The sequence below is a fragment of the Nycticebus coucang genome, chromosome 9, assembly GCF_027406575.1.
Source record: "Nycticebus coucang isolate mNycCou1 chromosome 9, mNycCou1.pri, whole genome shotgun sequence".
Taxonomy (NCBI): Eukaryota; Metazoa; Chordata; class Mammalia; order Primates; family Lorisidae; genus Nycticebus; species Nycticebus coucang.
In genome coordinates, this window is record NC_069788.1 from 104088859 (window position 1) to 104111737 (window position 22879).

The following is a 22879-nucleotide window of genomic DNA, read 5'->3' on the forward strand; positions in this document are numbered from 1 at the left end:
ACTTTGCATGTTGTGATTTCTTTTTTTTTTTTTTTTGCATGTTGTGATTTCATTTCTTTTCTCATGTACGTTTTTTGTTTCTTCACAAGTCTGTCTTATGTGTTATGGCTTGAACACACCTCTTGCTAAGTTCTCCCATGTGTTTCAAAGTTGTGTAAAACACCTCTTTAAACCAATTTTTCACATAGTCCTGTCGGAGAATCTGGGAATCCTCTTTTATGTCTGGAAGATCTTCCTCCTGGAGCGCTCTATCCTTCAGCGCTGATGTATATGCCTAATCATCCAGGCTCCCAGGACCTCCCTTTGTGGTCATCCTGGGAATTCTGTTTTCTTCTCTCCTCTGTTAATCCCTGTTTCTGAAGTCCTCCTTTTTCTCTTTCCTGGCTGATGCTACAAGAAAAATGAATGGAAAATCAAGTTTTTGAGACTTTGCTTGTCAGAAAATGTCTTCATTTTATCAATCATAATTAATAGTTTGGAAATCACTTTCCCTCAGAATTTGCAGGGTATTTTCTATCTCTTGTCGTCTTTCAATCTCATCTGATTCTCTCTGGTCCAGGAAATGTGATTTCCCTCACTAGAAAACCTTTAAGCTATTCCCTTTATCCTAGTGCTTTCCTATCTTATGGAGTATCTTCATGTTCCCTTCTTTCATGTTGATTCTCTGTGGGTCTTTTTATTCTAAAAACTTGTTTTCTTCATTTGTGGGAAATCTTTTTTGGTTTTTGTTTTGTCTTCCTAAAGCTTGAGTATTGGACCACCTGGCTTAATTTTCTAATTTGCTCTTCTCTATTCCGTATTTTTCTTTCTTGCTTTTTTTTTTCCTCTTTTCTGGAAGATATTTTCTACTTTGTCTTTGGCAACTTTTTTGTTTTTTGTTTTGGCTATCATATTTTTAATTTGCAAGTGCTCTTTTTGGCTTTCTAAATATTGTATGAGAAATTATTTTGTGCATCTGAAACATTGTTTCTCAGAATATTTGTAATAATTTTTATAAAAGTTTTCTTCCGTTTCTTGCATTGGCTCTGTTCCTTCCAAATTCTTTTCTCTGTTGGTTCTAATCTGTTTTTCATGTTGCCACTTCTATTCAAGTAGGACTGGAAGTCCTAGTCAGAACCATTAGGCAAGAAAAGAAAATAAATAAGAGGCATCCAAATTGGAAAGAAGAAAGAACTGTTTTTGTTTGCAGATGACATGACCTTACTCAAGGTCAGACAATTAAGTTCAAGAATTCATCCTAGAAAATGTGCTACATACCTTAGTGCTGTATATCACCAAGGTCACCTTCCAAGTACTCCCCTTGGGAAGCTATCCACTGACACCAGGGCTTGCCTGGTCCACCTTTCTAGGATGGAAGCACTTTTTTCTAGGATGTTAGCTAACTTAATTGTGTGACCTCATATATATAAAACTCTGAAGACTTCACCAAAAAATGGTTAGGACTAATGACTGAATTTGAAAGTATATGTAATGAGAATGAGATGGAGTCAGTCAGGCTAGGGCAGACATGACACAACTGGTCTGGCCAGTTTTGCTCCTGTCTGACCTTCACCTCCTGTCTCCCATTCTTTTTTTTTTTTCCCCCATTCTTACTGTTTTGTAAATTTAGCTCCCACTGCTCATGAATTGATGAATACTTGGGTTGATTCCAGATCTTTGCAATTGTGAGTTGTGCTGCAATAAGCATTGAAGTGCAGGTGTCTTTTTGATAAAATGACTCCTTTTCCTTTGGGTAAATACCCAGTAGTTGAATTGCTGGATCAAATGGTAGGTCTACTTTTAGTTCTTTGAGTAATCTCCATACCATTTTCCTTAGAAGTACTAATTTGCAGTCTTGCCAACAATGTATAAGTGTTTATCTTTCTGCATCAACAGTGGCATCTATTATTTGTCAACTTTTTAATAAAAGCTATTTTAACTAGGGTAAGGTGATATCTCATTGTGATTTTAATTTGCATTTCCCTGAAGATTAGGGACATGAAGCATTTTTTTCATGTTCCTTGGCCATTTGTCTTTTGAGAAGCATCTGCTCATGTCTTTAGCCCAGTTTGTAACAGGGCTGTTTTTTTTTTTTTTTTCTTTCTTGCTAATTTGCTTGAGTTCTTTGTATTCTGGTTATGAGCTCCCTATCAGATGTGTGGCTTATGAATATTTTATCCCTTTCTGTAGATTGTTTCCTTAGCTATGCAGAAGGTTTTTAGTTTAATCAAATCCTATTTATTAATTTTTATTGTTGCCATGATTGCCATTGGGATCTTTTTCATAAATTATCTGCCTAGGCCAATATCAAGAGTTTTTCCTATATTTTTCTCTAGAATTCTTATGGTCGCATGTCTTAGATATAAATCTTTTATCCATTTTGTGTCAGGGGTTGTTGCATGTGAACCCCGACCTGGTTTGAAGGCCAACTGGGAAAAACTGAGGATACTCAAGTTTAAACTACAAAGTCTGAAAATGCCTAGAGAAAGCTTACATTATCTCAGGCTGAATAAACTGAGAAAATGCAGCTCCTCTTTGGCCTCTTCAGAAGGTTTTACTTGATTTTTAACAAGGTGCATATGCAAAATGTAAAAATGCCAAAATGTAGGATTGAAAGAATCCCAAGTCCCTAGGAAGATAGGATAGAGAGGCTGAGTAAGAGGTAGGGAGTTACTAACAGACCACTGACGGTGTTTAGAAAAGGGGAGGGAAAAAATTGTTCTATCCCTGCAGGGGAAGTAAACCAGGTATCCTAATTTAAATACGTATCAAAAGTTCAAAGAGCTTAACCCCTCCCACCTGTTGACTCTCCAACTACAGGTCTAGTCGTGCCCCCCCCCCCATCTTCCATAGTTTTTTTGTTTTTGTTTTGCGACAGAGTCTCACTATGTTGCCCTCTGTAGAGTAATGTTATGTAACTGCTCACAGCAACCTCAAACTCTTGGGCTTCAATGATTCTCTTGTCTCAACCTCCCAAGTTGCTGGGACTACAGGCACCCTCCACAATGCCTGGCTGTTTTTTTATTGCAGTCGTTGTTTAGCAGACCCAGGCCAGGTTCGAACCTTTCTGCCTCTGTGTACACGGCCCATGCCTTAACCACTGGGCTACAGGAGCTGAGCCCATCTTGCATGGTTTCGATAAGCCCCCAGGGATTGTGTGCCTGCTCACTTTCCCCTGGATGCCCCAGGATTGAGGCAGGGCACTCCACTGAGAAGTCAACCTATCTACCTCTCACAATCTTAAATTAATTTTTTGTGAGTGGTGAGAGGTAGTTCTGTTTCATTCTTCTGTAAGCGGCTGTACAATTTTGCCAGCATCCTTTGTTAAATAAAGCATCTTTTCCCAGTGTACATTGTTGTCTGCTTTGTCAAAGATTGGCTGGTTACTAGTAGATGGTTAAATGTCTGGGTTCTCTTTTTTGTTTCATTGGTCTATGTTTCTGTTTTATACTAATATCATGCTGTTTTGGTTACTATAGGCTTATAGTATAGTTTGGAAGTGTAGCAATTGTGATGCCTCCACTTTTGTTCTTTTTGCTTCAGATTATTTTGGCTATTCAGGCTTTTTTCTGGTTGCAAATGAAGTGTAGAATTTTTTCTAGATCTGTGAAATATGACTTTGGTAACTTGATGACAATTGCATTGGATTTGTAAGTCGCTTTGGGTAGTATAGACATTTAAACAATGTTGATTCTACCTATCCATGACTATGAAATGTTTTTCCCATTTGTTTGTATTATCTGTGATTTCTTTCCTCGGTTTTGTAGTTCTCCTTGTAGACATCTTTCAGTGCCTTGGTTAGGTGTATTTCTAGGTATTTTGTTTTCTTTGAGTATTGTGAATGGAGACACTTGTCACTTATTCTCATGGTTACCTCTCCTACTCTCTGTCATTGAGAATTTATGCTTTTGAATTCATGCTCTTTTTCTTTCAAAAGTATTCTCATTTTATATTGTTTGAGAAACGATCAGGGAAAATCATTTTGGTGTGGAAAGTCAGAAGTCTCAATCCTATTCACTCTATGAGATTTCCACTATACCTGGTGGCCCCCTTACCACCTATATTCCATTAGCTTTGACCACTTCTGTGACTTGAACATCCATCTATATCACCACTTGCAAGTGTCACAAGCATCACAAATTTCTCTTTCCTGTCTCAGGAAATTGTGTGCCCATTCTCCTAACTGCTCCTACAAAGGACCTTGCAGTTGTCTTTGATTTGTTTCATCTCTCCTTTCCTATATCCAATCTATCAGCACACCCTGTTGGTTTTACTTTAAAACTATAGTGAGAATCAGACCATTTCTTACCACCTTCACTGCTACCATCTTGGTACAAACTGCTATCAGCTCATGCCTATGTTATTTTTGTAGGGGTCTTTCATATTTGGCCCCTTACACTTTATTTTTAACATAACAGCCAACATATTCCTATGAAAACTTGAGTGATATTGTGATACATCTATGCTCAAAATACTTAGGTGGCTCGCTCTTTAAGTAAGATCAAAAGACTTTATAATGACCTCTAACGCCATCCACAAGCTGCTCCTCCTACCCCACCATATTCTTGACCATGTCTTATACTTCTTTCCATTTAGTTCACTCTGCTTGAGTACAGTGACCTCCTTGCTATTCCTCAGACATACATATCTTGAACATTATCACCTAGGGTCTTCGTACTTATCTAGAAGGCTTCTCCTTTGGCTTGCCACCTAGCTTGCGTCTTCATTTCTTTTAGATACTTTTTTTCTTTCTAAAATGTTTCATTTTAATTATTGAGCTCCTATACTGAGTTTTTCCGAAAAGCATGTCTTTCAACCTGTATCTGAACAGTGTTCAATGTCATGTGGTAAACTTCTTTCAGATATTTTCTTAATTACCACTTTCTCAATAAGACTTTCTCTATCATTTAAAATAGTAACCTTCCCCTATTAATATTTCCTAATGAAGAGTCTTTTTTTTTCTTACCTCTTATTGCCTTTTTTTATTTCCTGCTCTTTTTTTTTTTATTGTTAAATCATAGCTGTGTATGTTAGTGCAATCAAGGGGTACAATATGCTGGTTTCATATACAATCTGAAATATTCTCATCAAACTGTTCAACTTAGCCTTCATGGCATTTTCTTAGTTACTGTATGTAGACATTTGTAGTCTGCCTTTAGTAAGTTTCGCCTGTACCCATTCTAAGATGCACCGTAGGTGTGGCCCCACCCATTACCCTGCCTCCACCCTAACCTCCCCCTTCCCTTCCCCTTCCTTGGCCCTTTCCTCATAGTCTTGTGCTATAGTTGGGTTATAGCCTTCATGTGAAAGCTATAATTTAGCTTCATAGTAGGGCTGAGAACATTGGATACTTTTTCTTCCATTCCTGAGATAATTTGCTAAGAAGAATATGTTCCAGCTCCATCCATGTAAACATGAAAGAGGTAAAGTCTCCATCTTTCTTTAAGGCTGCATAATATTCCATGGTATACATGTACCACAATTTGCCAGTCCATTCGTGGGTCGATGGGCACTTGGGCTTCTTCCATGACTGAGCAATTATGAATTGCGCTGCAATAAACATTCTGGTACAGATGTCTTTGTTATATTGTGATGTTTGGTCTTCTGGGTATAAACCTGGTAAAGGAATTATAGGATCGAATGCCAGGTTTATTTTTAGGTCTCTAAGTATTCTCCAAACATCCTTCCAGAAGGAATGTATTAGTGTGCATTCCCACCAGCAGTGTAGAAGTATGCTCTTTTCTCCACATCCATGCCAACATCTCTGGTTTGGGGATTTTGTTATGTGGGCTACTCTTATTGGGGTTAGGTGATATCTCAAAGTAGTTTTGATTTGCATTTCTCTGATTCAGGATGATGAGCTTTTTTTCCATGTGTTTGTAGATCTTGCATCTGTCTTCTTTAGAGAAGTTTCTCTTCAAGTCCCTTGCCCAACCTGAGATGGGATCATGTGTTCTTTTCTTGCTAATACGTTTGAGTTCTCTGTGGATTCTGGTTATTAGACCTTTATCGGAGGTGTAACCTGCAAATATTTTCTCCCATTCTGAGGGCTGTCTGCTTGCTTTACTTACTATGTTCTTGGATGTGCAGAAGCTTTTTAGTTTGATCAGGTCCCAGTAGTGTATTTTTGATACTGCTTCAATTGCCTGGGGAGTGTTCTCATAAAATATTCACCCAGGCCAATTCCTTCAAGAGTTTTCCCTGCACTTTCTTCAAGTACTTTTATCGTTTCATGTCTTAAGTTTAAATCTTTTATCCAGTGAGAGTCTATCGTGGTGAAAGGTATGGGTCCAGTTTCAATCTTCTACAGGTTGCCAGCCAGTTTACCCAGCACCATTTCTTAAATAGGGAATCTTTTCCTCACTGAATGTTTTGAATTGGCTTGTCAAAGAGCAAATAATGGTAAGTAGCTGGATTCATCTCTTGGTTCTTTATTCTGTTCCAGACATCTGCTTCTGTTTTTGTGCCAATACCATGCTGTTTTGATGACTATTGATTTATAGTATAGTCTCAGGTCTGGTAGTGTGATTCCTCCTGCTGTGTTTTTATTGCTGAGTAATGTTTTGGTTATTTGAGGTTTTTTCTGATTCCATATAACACGAAGTATTATTTTTTTAAGATCTTTAAAATATGACACTGGAGCTTTAATAGGAATTGCATTAAAATTATATATTGCTTTGGGTAGTATAGACATTTTAAAAATGTTGATTCTTCCCAGCCACGAGCATGGTATGTTTTTTCATTTGTTAACATCTTCAGCTATTTCTTAAAGTTTCATAGTTCTCTTTGTAGAGATCTTTCACGTCCTTTGTTAGGTATACTCCCAAATATTTCATCTTCTTTGGCACTACTGTGAAAGCAATAGAGAGTCCTTGACTGTTTTTTTCGGCTTGGTTATTGTTGGTATATATAAAGGCTACAGATTTATGAGTGTTGATTTTGTAGCCTGAGACATTGCTGTATTCCTTGATCACTTCTAAAAGTTTTGTAGTAGAATCCCTAGTGTTTTCCAGATATACGATCATATCATCTGCGAAGAGTGAAAGTTTGATCTCTTCTGACCCTATGTGGATACCCTTGATTGCCTTTTATTCCCTGATTGAAATGGCTAAAACTTCCATTACAATGTTAAAGAGCAATGGAGACAATGGGCATCCTTGCCTGGTTCCTGATCTAAGTGGAAACGATTTCAATTTAACTCCATTCAATACGATATTGGCTGTGGGTTTGCTGCAGATGGCCTCTATTAGTTTAAGAAATGTCCCTTCTTACCAATTTTCTTAAGTGTTCTGATCATGAAGCGATGCTGGATATTATCAAGCGTTTTCTGCATCAATTGAAAGAATCGTATGGTCCTTATTTTTTAGTTTGTTTATGTGCTGAATTACATTAATAGATTTACGTATATTGAACCAGCCTTGAGACTCTGGGATAAATCCCACTCGGTCATGGTGTATAATTTTTTTGATGTGTTGTTGGATTCTGTTTGTTAGAATCTTGTTGAGTATTTTAGTATCAATATTCATTAGTGATATTGGTCTATAATTTTATTTTCTTGTTGGGTCTTTCCCTGGTTTGGGGATCAAGGTGATGTTTGCTTCGTAGAATGTGTTGGGTAATATCCCTTCTTTTTCTTTTTTTTTTTTTTTTTTTTTGTAGAGACAGAGTCTCACTTTATGGCCCTCCGTAGAGTGCCGTGGCCTCACACAGCTCACAGCAACCTCCAACTCCTGGGCTTAAGCGATTCTCTTGCCTCAGCCTCCCGAGTAGCTGGGACTACAGGTGCCTGCCACAACACCCGGCTATTTTTTGGTTGCAGTTTGGCCGGGGCTGGGTTTGAACCCGTCACCCTCGGTATATGGGGCCGGCGCCTTACCGACTGAGCCACAGGCGCCACCCTATCCCTTCTTTTTCTATATTTTGGAAGAAGTTTAGTAATATAGGTACTAGTTCTTCTTTAAAGGTTTAGTAGAATTCTGACGTAAAGCCATCTGGTCCTGGGCTTTTCTTTTTAGGAAGATTTTGTATAGTTGATGCTATTTCAGAACTTAATATAGGCCTGTTCAACATTTCCACTTCATTCTGGCTAAGTCGTGATAGATGGCGTACTTCCAGGTATTGGTTGATTTCTTTCAGATTTTCATATTTCTGAGAGTAGAGTTTCCTGTAGTATTTGTTAAGGATTTTTTGAATTTCTGAGGGGTCTGTTGTTATTTCATCGTTACCATTTCTGATTGATGAAATTAGAGATTTTACTCTTTTTTTTTCCTGGTTAGGTTGGCCAAAGGTTTATCTATTTTATTGATCTTTTCAAAAAAACAACTTTTGGATTTATTGATCTGTTGTGTAATTCTTTTGTATTCGATTTCATTTAATTCTGCTCTGATTTTTGGTTATTTCTTGTCTTCTGCTGGGTTTGGGGTTGGAGTGTTCTTCCTTCTCCAGTTGCTTGAGATGTTAACGTCCTCCCTTTCCATTTTCTTGAGGAAGGCTTGTAGTGCTATAACTTTCCCTCTTAGGACTGCCTTTGCAGTATCCCAGAGGTTCTGGTAATTTGTGTCTTGGTTGTTGTTTTGTTCCAAAAATTTGGTGATTTACTTCTTAGTCTCCTCTATAACTCATCTATCCTTCAGCATAAGGTTGTTTAGCTTCCAAGGTTTTTTATGGGTATGCAGGTTCCTCTTATTGAGTTCAACTTTTATTCCATGATGGTCTGAGAAGATGCAAGGAATAATTTCTATTTTTTAAAATTTGCTGAGGTTAGGTTTGTGGCCTAGGATGTGGTCGATTTTGGAGTATGTTCCGTGGGCTGATGAGAAGAATGTGTATCCAGTTTTGTTGGGATGAAATGTTCTGTAGATGTCTGTTAAGTCCAGATGGTGAATGGTTGAGTTTAAATCTAAAATTTCTTTGCTGAGCTTCTTTTTGGAGGATCTATCCAGCACTGCTAAAGGGGTGTTAAAATCTCCAACTACTATGGAAGTGGAGGAAATCAAGTTGCTCATGTCTGTTAGAGTTTCTCTTATAAATTGAGGTGCGTTCTGGTTGGGTGCATAAATATTAATAATTGAAATCTCATCGTATTGAGTATTACCTTTAACAAATATGAAGTGTTCATCCTTATCCTTCCTTATTTCAGTTGGTTTAAAGCCTGCTGTGTCTGTGAATAGGATCACAGTGCCTGCTTTTTTCTGCTTTCCATTTGCCTGGAGTATAGATGAACATCCCTTCACCTTGAGTCTGTATTTGTCTTTTAATGTAAGACGCGATGCTTGTATGCAGCAGATATCTGGCTTGAGTTTTTGTATCCAGTCAGCCAACCTGTGCCCCTTTAGAGGACAATTTAAACCATTCACATTAATTGAGAATATGGATAAGCCTTTCAAGAGTCAGGTGGACATTTTTAATCCTTTTGTGACTGGGGAAGTTGGAATTTGATCAATTTTCTGGGTGGGTTCACTTTTGTGGTGGAGGATTACACTGGTTTTTATGGAGGATAGGTGTGAGGACATCCTGCAGAGCTGGTTTAGTTATGGCAAATTTCTTCAACATGTGAATGTCATTGAAGTATTTAATTTCTCTGTCATAAATGAAACTCAGTTTAGCTGGGTACAGGATCCTGGGTTGACAGTTATTTTGTTTTAGGAGATTAAAAGTTGATGACCATCCTCTTGTAGCTTGAAAGGTTTTAGCAGAGAGATCTGCAGTCATTCTAATATTCTTGCCCTTGTAGGTGATGGTTTTCTTTCATCTGGCTGCTTTCAGAATTTTCTCCTTCATATTAACTTTAGTGAAATTGATTATGATGTGTCTGGGGGATGTCTTATTTGGGTTGAGTCCTGCTGGAGTTCTGAAACTGTCTGCTATCTGAATTTCAGAATCTCTTGGCATGTCTGGAAAGTTCTCCTTCACAATGTCATGGAGAAGAGACTCTGTGTCTTGTGAAGCTACTTCGTCGCTTTCGGGGATCCCTATAAGACGAATATTGATTTTCTTCGAATTATCCCAGAACTCTCTGATAGAGTGATCTGTTTTTGCCCTCCATTTCTCTTCCTCTTTGAGGGTTTGGGAGTGTTTGAAAGCTTTGTCTTCACTGTCAGAAATCCTTTCTTTTGCTTGCTCCATTCTGTTACTGAGGGATTCTATTGTGTTTCTGAGATCTTTGAGGGCTGCAACTTCTTGTCTCAATGTGTCAAAATCTTTGGTCATTTGGTCTTTGAATTTGTTGATTTCTTGATGTCTTTTGGGTTACTGCTTGGAATTCTAATTCAATCTTATTTGCTATCCAGATTCTGAATTCGATTTCTGACATCCCAGCTATTTGTTCATGAATGGGATCTTGTGCTGTGTCTGCCCCATTGATCCTTGGGGGAGTTGATCTACTCTGATTATTCATATTGCCAGGGTTTTTCCATCGATTTCGCCTCATGATTGTTTTTCACCCTTGCCTCTGGCTGTCCTCAGAGTTGGGGAGTTGTCTCTCCAAGATTAGACCCCAGCAGGATCACTCTATTGTTGCTGGATCTTTTTAGGGAGTGACCCTGTGTAGTTCCTCTGGCGCTGCCCCAGCCAGGGAGTTCTGGTTTGTGGAAGCAGCTCCGGAGTGTGACACACCCGGATCCAGCAAAAGGGCGGGAGATGGTGCGCACGGTTCTGGGAGTGCCTGGTGCCCATTGACTTTGGCACAGAGAGCCCAAGGCTTCAGCAGTCTCTGGCCAGGAGAAGGGCTCTGCGCAGAGGTGGGGAGGGCTCTGGAGGGCATGCGGCTACCAGGGTCCCTGGCCAGACGAGTGGCCCAGTGTGGAGGCAGGGAGGATACAGGAGGGAGGATATAGGGTTGCATGGCTCCTACAGTTCCTTGTCAGGGCATGTGGTGGCCCAGGGGACGCTTGTCGGGGGTTGCGGTGCAGCTCTTATGGAGATCCAGGTTGCGCCAAGCCCAGGAGTTTGAGGTTGCTATGAGCTGTGATGCCATGGCACTCTACCCAGGGCAACAGCTCGAGGCTCCAGTGTGCCAAAACCAGTCTCATTCTGCCCCTGAGGGTTAAGGCTATAAGGCAGCTTAGTCCCCACTTTAGGCTGCTCAGTCACTAGGTTGCTAGCTCCTGCCTGGTCCTTGCTCTGCAACCCTGAGGGCAGAGCTTGCTGGGACAGTTCTCTCACAATGGCTCCCTGTGGCCCACAGCCAAATGCTATTAACTCCATCCGGCTCAGCGGCTCAGTCTGGGGCCCTAGACAATGCCCAAACTTCTCCACACTCCTGCTCAAGCTCTCCCCAAGGCAGTTCAACTGAGTGCCAAGTCCAAAAACACTGAGACAGTTCACAGGTAAGGCCTTTCTGGTTTGCAGTCTCACTGCTGCTTGTATTTACAGTTGCTGGCGGGATTAGGTCGATCAAACACACGCAACCACTTACCAGTTTTTCACTGTTTTTGTCCTCTTCTTGGGGTCCAGAAGTCCCTTGCTGACTCCCTGTATCCTCAAAGGGATGATTATAGGCAGATCCCACCAGCCAGAGATGCCTGGAGTCTTATCTCCCCAGACTCACTGTGCCCTGTTGTAGGGAAGCTGTTACTCGGCCGCCATCTTGCTCCACCCTGTCTCACCTCTTTCTCCTTAACTGCTGATTTCACTGGTACCCCAAAAGTAGAACAGAACTGAAACTCGGGGCTGTTTGACTACAATGTCCATGCTCTCTCTCTGCTCATGGCTTTGCCTCCTAAAAACAAGAGCTTGAAAATACTTAGGAAAAAAAGAAGTAGCATCTAATTTTCGAAGTTGACTTAGGAGACCTGAGTCTGGAGGGTTGACTTAAAATTCTGGTGCATCTGTCGCAGGCAAGAAGCAGAGCACGCATCCAGACACCTTTCTCCTCGGTGTTCTAACCCTTGCTGCAGCCAACCAAGTGCCCTCTGCTTTGCGCACCCTGCTGCCTGGCAGCCCCCCATGCCCCTAATGAAAAGTCTTAAGCTTAGCAAGTTCTCAGTAAGTATTTATTGTATGTTTTTAAAGGTTGGGTAGGAACAGATTAACCAGCCTGCTGGGAGTGGATACGAATAAGAGGGAGCAGGGAGGGAACTCTAGACAGGTGAGATGACAAAATAAGGGCTGAGAGCTGAGACCTGAAATCTAGAAATCATTCATACTCTTATGATAGTTGAGAGCTGATGATTTAAGCAAAGGGGAAAATAATCAGAAAGAACTGGGACCCAGGGCTGAATCCCAGTTTAAAAATTGGTACAGTGAACTAGTGAGAGAAAAGGTGAAGGAGTGACTGGAGATGTTAGAAGAGATCAGAAAATAAAATGTCAAAGTTCAGGAAGAAGTGAAAATGAAGAAAATGTTTAACATTCATGTAGGATATCTTTATATCCTTTAGATATATTATCTTATTTAAATGTCATTACTTTTTCTCATCCTGTTTGACAGATAATTAAACTGAGACTTAGGTCTTACAGTTAGTGAGTGATGGAGCCAGGAGTCAACTCTAGGTATAACTCTTCCACAACCTGGAATGCCACCAAGAGCCAGGGAAGGCATTTTCAAGTGGTTGCACATCTGCTCTTAACTTGGCTGAACAGTCTGATAGAAAACTGTGCCATAAATATAAAAAACAACTTTTAAGCAGCACAAATAGGTAGCTTAATTTACCATTTCTGAAGAAGTAGAAATGGACTCATTCCCTGAAGGACAACCTGCTAAAATATCTTTAAAATGTGACTGCTAGTGTTTACAGAAGAGGGATTTAATTATTTTTTCTGTGTTGTATTAATTTCACAAATATTTATTAAGCTCCTACTATGTTCCAGGCATTGTAATATGAACTAGAACTGTAGAACTAAAACAGATATAGCCTCTGTCCTCTAGAATCTCCAGAAGAGATAAAATGTGTTACTGGTGCATGAGATACATATAGGCGTGGTGGTATACAGAGAAAGAATTGACCATTTCCCCCAGGAAGTAGGAATGAGAAAACCTTTACTTGATACCAAAATATTGGCAGGCACTCATCAGATAAGACTGTAGAAGGACTTCCCAAGCAGCAGGAAGAGCAAGAGGTTAGCATAGCTGCATAAAGAGGCTGGGGAGTTACGGAAGCTAAGAGATTCAACATGGTTGGACCATTGGTTGGAGTGTAGAGAGGTGGAAAAGGCAAAGCTGAAGATTGTGTCAGGGGCTTGACACCACACCAAGTCCTGTATCCTGAGGGGAATGGGAGGCCAGTATTGGGTTAAGACCCAAGGAGGTTTAGGGAGGATGAATTAAGAGGGACCAAGGCTAAAGGATAGAGAAGATTTGGAGATGCTTATGAATCTAGACTATTGCTACAGAAAGGGCAGTGCCCTTGGCCAATGGCCTCTTACCAGCCTTTGACAAGATAAGAAGCTTATGCTGGATGTAAGCAACTATATCACAAATCGCACTGTTTAGTTTGGCTGAGTTTACTTTGATGACAAGACTTTCTCTATAAAAGAAGCTGTGCTTTGACATATGTCCTGAACTAGCCATTTACCTTGTACTGGACCCACTTTGAGTGGTTCTGATCTACACTATTGAATTTCAAATTCTTTCAATTTCACATATTTATAAGCAAAAACTATTTGAATATTCATGAGTTCCATACATATATTTCTATAATACTGTATTATATACATTATAAAACATGCTGAACATACATTGTAAAAAGACATGATATAGACAAGTAATATTCTAGAAAAATTCACTAAGGTAAAAGCAACATTATCAAATATACATAATTAGTTTTAAAAATTGTTTTAATCCTTTATGATATGGGGCTATGTGAAGCCTGCTTTTGGTTCAGTTTATTTTGGTCTTGGTTTAAATCACCCTCTCAGTTGACAAAAGTTACCACATAAAGATAAATGTTTTCAAATGAAAAAAGGAGGCTTGAGTATACTCACTAAATTAAGATTCTCATTTTTTAGTCCACTTTAGTAAGTAAACACATGTTTTTATGGAAATTTATAGTCTCTAATGGCAAACTAACCTGAGGGTGTTTCATTTTCATATTTTATACACATGGACTTTAACCCACCGCCATTATTTTGCTAGAGCTGCTGTAACAAAATACTACAGATTGGGTGGCCTAAACAACTGAAATTGATTTTCTTACAGTTCCAGAGGCTGCAAGTGTCAGCAGGTTTGGTTTCTCCTCAGGCCTCACTCCTGGCTGCCTTTTCGACAGTCCTCACATCTTCTCTAAGTGTGCACCCATCCCTGGTGTCTCTGGGTTTGTCTAATCTCCTTTTATAAGGATGTCAGTCAGATTGGATTGACCCTTAATGACCCCATTTTAATTTAATTATCTTTTTAAAGACTACCTCCAACGTAGTCACATTCTGAGATACTGGCTGTTAAAGCTTCCACATTGGAATTTGGTGGTGGTGGTGGGGGGACATAATTCAGTTCATAACAAACTTAATTTGAAATATTTTAAAAACAAAAATATTTAAAAAATATTTTAAAATTCTATTTCTGATTTTAACAAAACAGAATTTTTATGGCATTCATCATCTTCATCAGGAAAATCACATAACATGGGAATGCTTCCAAATGTCTATTTCTACAGTCTCTCTCCAAAGTGCAAATTTCTTTTGAAAAACATTAACTTCCCTTATTCATTGAAGAAATACACCTTTTTCTTGAAGAAGCAGATTAAGATGGCTTTTGAAAAATATTTTCCAAGTTAAAAAGCAAATATTGAAAGACTTATCACGGAAAATATGTTAATTTTTTTCACTTATCTTTGCAAAAAGAAAAATGCATAATGCTTTTAAGTACTTTGCCATGAATTAACGGTAAACTCCCCCTTAGTATGGGGGTTTTCAAAGTTGTTCTGATCTCTTATACAGAGCCTATGTATTAAGAAAATAGGAGACAGACTGCAGAAGCTCATATCTGTACTCCCAGCATTTTGGGAGGCCAAGGTAAGGGGATACCTTGAGAACAGAAGTTCAAGAACAGCCAGAGAAACATAGCAAGACCCCATCTCCACAAAAAATGTAAAAAACCAAAATAGCTGGGCATTGTGGTACACACCTGTAGTCCCAGCTGAGGGAGGAGGATTGCTTGAGCCCTGGAGTTTGAGTTTGCCGTGAGGTAGGTACAACTGCACTCTAGCCCAGGCAACTTTGAAGGAGACCTTATCTCTTAAAAACAAAACAACAAACATAAACCCATTTAACTGGATGCATTCAGTTTGAAAGTGAAATAAAATTGTTAAAAATGAAAAAGTTCTCTGGATCATCCATCTTCTTTTGAGATGTGTCTACTCTCTACCTGACATCTAAGGGACAGCGGTCAACCGAATAAAAAAATTAATAACACTTAGTTCTTATTTTAAAAAACAGAATTATAAATAGAGCCTCTAATATTTCTTCCTGTCCCTGATCAATTGCCTTGTGCATTTCTAGGGTGCTGCATTTCACATCAGCAGGGTGAGACTAGATACTTAATGAGATTCTCAACAAAGGCAAAACTAGGACAGTGAGGAAGATGGTAACGATAAAGAGGATCAAAGGAAATAGGAACAACAGGATCTAGTCATCAGCTGGAGCTGGGGGTATAAATCAGAGGAAATGCACAAATAGGCATGTTTTCATGCACTTCAAAAAAATGTCTATATCCCATCTTCCCCCTTGACCGTAAGTTCTTCCAGGGATGAATCAAACTATCATTTATATTCTGCCCTTTTGGTGCCAGGCTTTTTGAAATATACATTCATATACATTTTGCCTACAAACACTAAAAAGTCTTCCATCTGTTTGTAGACCTGGTGCCTCAAAATTTTACCAATAGCAATTGCTCCTGGAACAGGTCCTCTGTGAACACCTTCAATGGTGTTTTTCGACCTTTAACTCACAGCCCCCTGAACATATAGTTAAACTTCCATGGCGTCCTTAAATTATGTTGATTTTAAAAAAGAGTAACAGAAAGAATGTACTTACTGTGTTTTGAACTTCTTTAGAAAATAAAAAATGATATATCTTTTTTTTTTTTTTTTTGCAATTTTTGGCCGGGGCCAGGTTTGAACCTGCCACCTCTGGTATATGGGGCTGGCGCCCTACTTCTTTGAGCGATAGGCACCACCCTTAATTAATGATCTTTAAAAATTTTTGAGGCACACCTAAGATCCTCTCACAGCACACCAGTTGAAAATCACTGACATGCAACAAGGTGGTTGCCTAATCGTACATCAGGATGGTGTGCTGAGGCTCGGGGCCTATAGGGTCTCAGAAAACAAGGACTTTCTTCCAAGAAGTAGCCTCTCTTGGAGGTTTCTCTCTTGGAGAAAGGTATTTGCAGAAGCCTTTACCTGAGACAACAACATTCTCTACCTGTAAACATCAGTTTCTCCTTTCTTAATGTCTCTGTCTATTCCTCTTACAAAAAAACAAAAAAATAAAAACACAACAAACAAAAAGACTAAAATGTTCTTCTGAATGTCTTACTTACAGCAAGGTTGGTCCACTGTGTACTCCTCCAAAGGCATCTTTGTCAATAACTGTCAAGTACTTATTCTTGTTTAGATACCTAGAGAAAGAGAGAGAATAAATTAGGTGAGTTTAAGCAACCATACAAAATTAGTACAAATAGCAGAATAACATGAACATGGTCTCCCTTGACTGATTTTCCAGAATTTATAAGACACTTTCCCTTCTTCTGGCTTAAGCACTCAGAACACTCTAGGTTTTGATTGTGCAAGGTTTATACACAATAATTATAACAAAATTTTTAGAAAATAGAGATGATTATGATGTAGTTTATATACCTAAATTTTCTAAAAGCTGTCTTTATTCCTTCTCTATTTTCTTGGCCAGAGACAATCGCTTTTATTTATTTTTTTAAAGACAGTCTTATTCTGTTGCCCGGGTGAGAGTGCAGTGGTGTCAGAATAGCTTATAGCAATCTCTAATTCCTACATACAAGTGATCCTCCTGCCTTAGACTCCAGAGTAGCTGGGACTACAGGCACCTGCCACAACACCTGGCTAATTTTTCTATTTTTATTTTTTTGAGACGGAGTCTCTGTCACCCTCGGTAGAGTACCATGGCATCACAGCTCACAGCAACCTCAAACTCTTGGGCTCAAGCCATTCTCTTGCCCCAGCCTCCCAAGTAGCTGGGACTAAAGGCGTCTGCTACAATGGCTGGCTATTGTTTTAGAGATGAGGGTCTCACTCTTGCTCAGGCTGGTCTCCAACCTGTGGGCTCAGGGCAATCCCGCCCACGTAAGCCTCCCAGAGTGCTAGGATTACAAGTGTGAGCCACTGTGCCCAGCAATTTTTTTATTTTTAGTGGAGACAGTGTCTTATTCTTGCTTGGGCTGATCTTGAACTCCTGAGCTCAAGGGATCCTCCTGCCTCAGCCTCCCAGAATGCTGGGATTACAGGTATGAGCTGCTGTGCCCGGCCACCAACTACATTTTAAAAATCCTCTTTACTACCAATCTATTTAAATTTTGTTTCTCAATATTGGTCAAGATTCCTATTTACTATTGAAGATGAGCCTTAGATTAGGAATGGAATAGAGATGGTGATAGGCTTGTCAGAGATTCAGGTCTTTTCTTTAGCTAAGGTTGCAGATTTAGCAAATAAAAATATAGGATGCCAGTTAAATTTGAATTTTGGATGACTAATGAATAATTTTTTTAGTAAAACTATTTCCTATGCAATTTAAAAAAAAATTCTTAAATGAAAAACTTATCCATTGTTTATATGAAATTCAGATTTAATTGGGTGGTCTGCATTTTACCTGCTGTGGAGGAGGGTGATGTTAATACACATAAGATACAGAGATTACCTTCCATGGCAGAGCTTTGATGGGCATATTGTTTCCATTTTAAAAACTGGGCATTTGAGGGTAGAATATTTTTGAAGCAATTTAAGTCACAAAGTGATTTTGAAATAAAATTTTCTCCAAATAGATAAAAGCTTCCAAGGATTTTGAAACTGGCCTTTTTTTTCTCCCCACAGTTTTTTAGAGAACAAAATTACCAAAAGAGATAGCACATATGTATCCTTTGGGAGTGTCCAACCTGTGGCCCAAGGGCCTCAATGTTAATTTTGTGAGGACTCCTTTTGCTTATCTGGGGTATAGATATCATGAAAGTAGACACAGCCTTTTTTTTGCTAATCAGCTTTGTTACTGTTTGTATGTTTACTGTGTAGCCCTAGATAATTCCTATTTTTACAGTGTGCAGCAGAAAAGAAAAAACATTGGACACGTCTGTTAAATGATCTCATTGTACATGCATAGAATACTGCAAAACATACATATGGGTGGCCACCTGTTGATGCAAAATAAATATAGCAGAGACCCTTAGGAGGTCTGCTTAGATATGAACAATGCTTCCGGGGTTTGCTTTTTCTGATGGAAAATTTTTAGGGATGATGGTAAATCGTCCCTGTTAGTTGTAATATTAATCCTTTGGTCAGAAAAATTTCTTCTCTAGAGCCCTCACAGAGAAACTTCCCCCTGGTTAATTGGACCCGAATCTTCTTTAGAGCAGGGGTGGTTTAGGGGGCAGAAGAGTTTTACCAACAACAGATGGGCAGGATGAGGGATGAACCAAGTGACAAGTAAGTACAGGTACTCCACATGATGAGGGCTCGTAAAGTTGTATATAATTTTGAGTCTCTAAATTTTCTTCCTAAATGGAGTTTGAGGACTACCTAATCTAAAGTGACCATCACCATTTTGCCTTTTTACACTCTTCATTTCCTACAAGGCATTATCACAGTCTATAATTTTATCACTTTATAATTTGTTTACTGTCTGTCTCTCCAACTTGAATGACAATTCTGTCTTACTCCTTGCTATATACCCAGTTTCAAGTTTAGTGCCTCCATAACTATTTGTTAGATGAACATGTGAATGAGTAAAAAAAACAAATCAGTATACTTTTTCTCTAAGATAGTGAAGTGGGCAATGTCACATGATTGCTTTAAGGAAAAAATAACGAAGAGTGAAAGAATAGAAGAATTGGTGTATGGTGTGGAGGCATTCAAGCAAGTGACCTTCTCCAGGGCAATGATGGTTGAGGCAGCTGGTTTTCAAACACTGCAACAGTATAGCCTGGACATGGAGACCGAGGCCCAGCTTCCAGAGCATTGCAAAGTGTGACCTGGAGCTGATCAGTTAGTTCAAAGACCTGACTAAGATTAGAACCCGTGGTTCTAATCACAGTCCCCACTTGATCATTGTTTGATACTCTTTTCACCTGTGTCCACAGAGTTCTTTTGGTCAGGGATGGCTAGTGTGGGCAAGAGCCACCTTAGAGAAAATAACTGGAGAGAAGGTCTTGAACAGCATGACTTTGTTAAAAAAAGACAACATAGCTCAGTGGAAGGTCTGCACTGGCTTGCATCTCTTTTTGTATTCTTTGGACAGTGTAGCTTGCAGATCACATTATGTTCCCAGACTCTTGAAAAGCAAGTAAGAGCCAGTGAGCTCATCTCAGTTTTTCCTCTTCATCTCCAAGTGCTGCAAGTGAAAATCGGCTTGCTCTAATCATTAGAAATGGTTGTAAAAGCTAAATTATTGCTTGTCCAATTCTGCAGTGTTTTCATCTGATATCCAATACGTCCCTAAGGACGTGGAGCCTGGTTGATAAGCATTGCCGTTTACCAGAAACACTGCAGAGGACTTCAAACTGGGAAAGGCAGCCAAAGTCCAGGAGGGGAGAAGAGGATGCAGAGGAGACGCAGCCAGCTTGAACGGAGATGGACTGGTCTTGCAGGAAGCTGTGTTCTCTAACCCCAGCAGCGGGATGTTTTGGGCACTTTACCTCTCAGAGATGACAGTTTCATTTTTAAGCATTTAATCATTTTTGCCTTTAGCCATCTCACCCTTAGCAAAAATGAGGGCTGTCTCATTTTGCTGTAAACCTTGGTTGAGATTGCTGCTCCTGCCTTCAATCTGAAGCCGAGAATGGGGAGGGAAAAACACATGTGCAGAAGCCTCAATATCTAGAAAGAAAGTATCTCCATCAACCTCATTTATCATATAACATATGACATTCCAGGAATATCAGTCTAGTTAAACTGACCATGACTTATCCTGATTCCTTTGGAATTTACATTCTATAAGCCAGCTTAGATAAATCAATCCCAAATATGGTAGGCTTTGCAGGTAACCTATTCTAGACAGTGATTATTTTATAGAGGCGTGACTATTTAAGCTATCATTTGCATGGAGAAGATGAACAGAAATGAACTTAAAAGACAATAGAAGGCTGTATGAGATTAAAGCAAAGACTTCTTGAAAGTCAGGATTTGAAAACAGATACCAGAAAGGGCTTATGAGAAAGGCACTGGTATTTCCTTTAAAAATAAGATAGATATTGCTACATCTGTGTGTGTTCAACAGCTTTTTACGGGATGGGTGGATTCTCTTTGAGAACCTGTTCTTTGCAGAAAAGATGTCATTTTCTATCCAGGGAGTTAAGAAGCCTTGCTCCGATGTAAGGTTGTGTATCACATAGTCAGGGAAGAATAATGAATGAGGTAAAAAATGAGTTGGCAGAAAATATCCAATTGACAAAGTCAATGTTATGTGTAGAAGATGTGTGTGTGTATGTTCTATTGGACTTGATCTTGGCATAGCAGCCACTCAGTGAAGACTTGCTGAATGAGTACGTGAAAGCCCTGTTGTTGTAACTCCTAGGGAGAGGCTCTCCCTATGCTCTGTTTAGAGGGAAGTGATGTACGTTAGAAGAGCATGATGCGCAGCCAGGACATTGGCTGCCAAGGCCAAGCTTTGCTTTCTGGGGAATTTTACGACACATCTTAGCTCCCATGTGTAATTTCAGTCTGTGTTTCCATGATCCCTTTAGGGGAAACTTGGGCTGGCACCTGCTTATGTTGTGATACTTGCATGGGTATCACCAAAAGCTCTGGTGATTCAGAAAGTTAAAGGGCTCAGCACCCGCAAAGCTCAGTAAATAGGGCGCCGGCCACATACACCGAAGCTGGCAGGTTTGAACCTGGCCCGGGCCTGCTAAAACAATGACGACAACAACAACAACAAAAACGGTTGGGTATTGTGGCAGGTGCCTGTAGTCCCAGCTACTTGGGAGGCGGAGGCGAGAGAATTGCTTAAACCCAAGAGTTTGAGGTTGCTATGAGCTGTGATGTCACAGCACTCTACCCAGGGTGACATAGTGAGACTCTGTGTCAAAATAAATAAAGGGGAACCCTGTCCAGTTCTCAAGATAGTCTAAAGAAAAGCTGGATTGCTCTATGGAAATTGTTTTGGTTGGAATCATGACACCTGTTTGTAAACAGTAACAGGTGAGAAAATGCGGAAGTTTTCAGTAGGCAGAGGGAAAAGTCAGCCTCAGAGCATATCCTGCAAGCTGTTCAAATACCCACCCCAGGAGAAATAACATCCTGCTTTCTCCAATCATCTTCTCTATCCTCATCTTTTCCCAGCGCTCCAAGCTGTGGTGCTTCATTTCTAATCAGCTAATGTGTGATGCTAATTAGCACATTAATTGTGTTGATTCTTTGTTCTTAATAATTAGTGTCTTGGTTCTTCGCACATCAAAATGTTATTTTTATTCCTGTCCAAATGTTTACTGCCCAATATTAGCTAGTTACTAGAATTCGATCACAGAAAATGCATTACAGAGAATGGGACATTCTTTGAGAAGCAACTTATTCCCATGCAGACTGTGTGAAAAGAGGAAGGGAAAGACCTAACTTGTGACCGAGTGGAGCTCAACTTCTGTTGATCAAAGGACGCTTGTATTATTACTAATTTCACATTGGAGTGATGACAACTGCTTGGCTCCATAGGAAATCACAGGACAATGCACTTTTACACATCTGCCATCATTTCCATGAAATCGTAACTAATTACTCAACTGCTGCTGAGGCATCAGCACTTGTACTTAATGTGGAATTTGTCCAACTTGGCTGTAATTGTATTATTTAGTTACACTAAAAAAATGGGTGTAAATGAGGTCAAGTCTGCTAATTTCAGTAAATTGTCATGAGTTAGAATGATGGGGAATGAGAGCTCTTGCAAACAACACATTGTTTAAATTTGAATGCAAAGATACCTGAACACACTTCTGCAGAAATTACCAAATTGCTAACATGCTATGTGCAATCCTTCAACACTATTAGGATAATAATAGGAGATTGATGTGTTTGCCTTAGTTTAAAAATCATAATTAGCACTGAGATCAGAGACAGCATCCCTATGTTAAAAACACAAAATGAATACTATTTCATTATGACTGGAAACTTGACCTCTGTTTCCTTTTCCTAAAGCTTAATTCTTGACTTCTTCCAGAGCCCCTTATCATTTTGATTTTTGCATTGAATTTATTTGATACCTTTTACTGAAGAGCTTAAATCTAGGGAAAAAAATTCCACGACCAAGAATCAGAAACTTAAGGTAGAATAACGGAGCATTGTTTTATAACAAGAGCAGAGTTTCCAGTTTGGATTCAAAATACTGACTTGAAAAAAAAATCTTTGTTTTCTATTATGATTGGATTTGCACATTTCTAACCCTGACAACATTTTTTTCCCAGATACTTTTTATCTTTATCCCAGGCCTGCCCTTTAACCTTTACCAGGAATTGGGAGAACATAGACTACACATTTTACTCCATGGTCATCCTTACAGAATACTTTTATCTAGAGATTTGCAGATTATGACCTTCCAGTCAAATCCTGCCTTCTCTGTTTTTGTAAATAAAGTTTTATTGGAACATAACCACACTCATTTGTTTATATATTGTCTATGGCTGCTTTCACACTACAATGGCAAAGTAGCCGGAACTAAGACCATATGTCCCACAAAGCCCAAAATATTTGCTATCTGGGCTCTTCTCAGAAAAAGTTTGCTGACCCCTGATCTAAACT

General features: G+C 39.4%; 1 protein-coding gene across 1 annotated transcript in view; it reads right to left on the bottom strand.

The window, feature by feature from the left end:
* The window catches only part of TSHR (thyroid stimulating hormone receptor), a 204199-nt gene that overhangs the window by 25724 nt on the left and 155596 nt on the right, over positions 1 to 22879 (bottom strand). The window contains exon 8 of the mRNA XM_053603560.1: positions 16456 to 16533. Coding sequence (XP_053459535.1) covers positions 16456 to 16533 — 78 coding nt within the window. The remainder of the gene's footprint in view (positions 1 to 16455; positions 16534 to 22879) is intronic.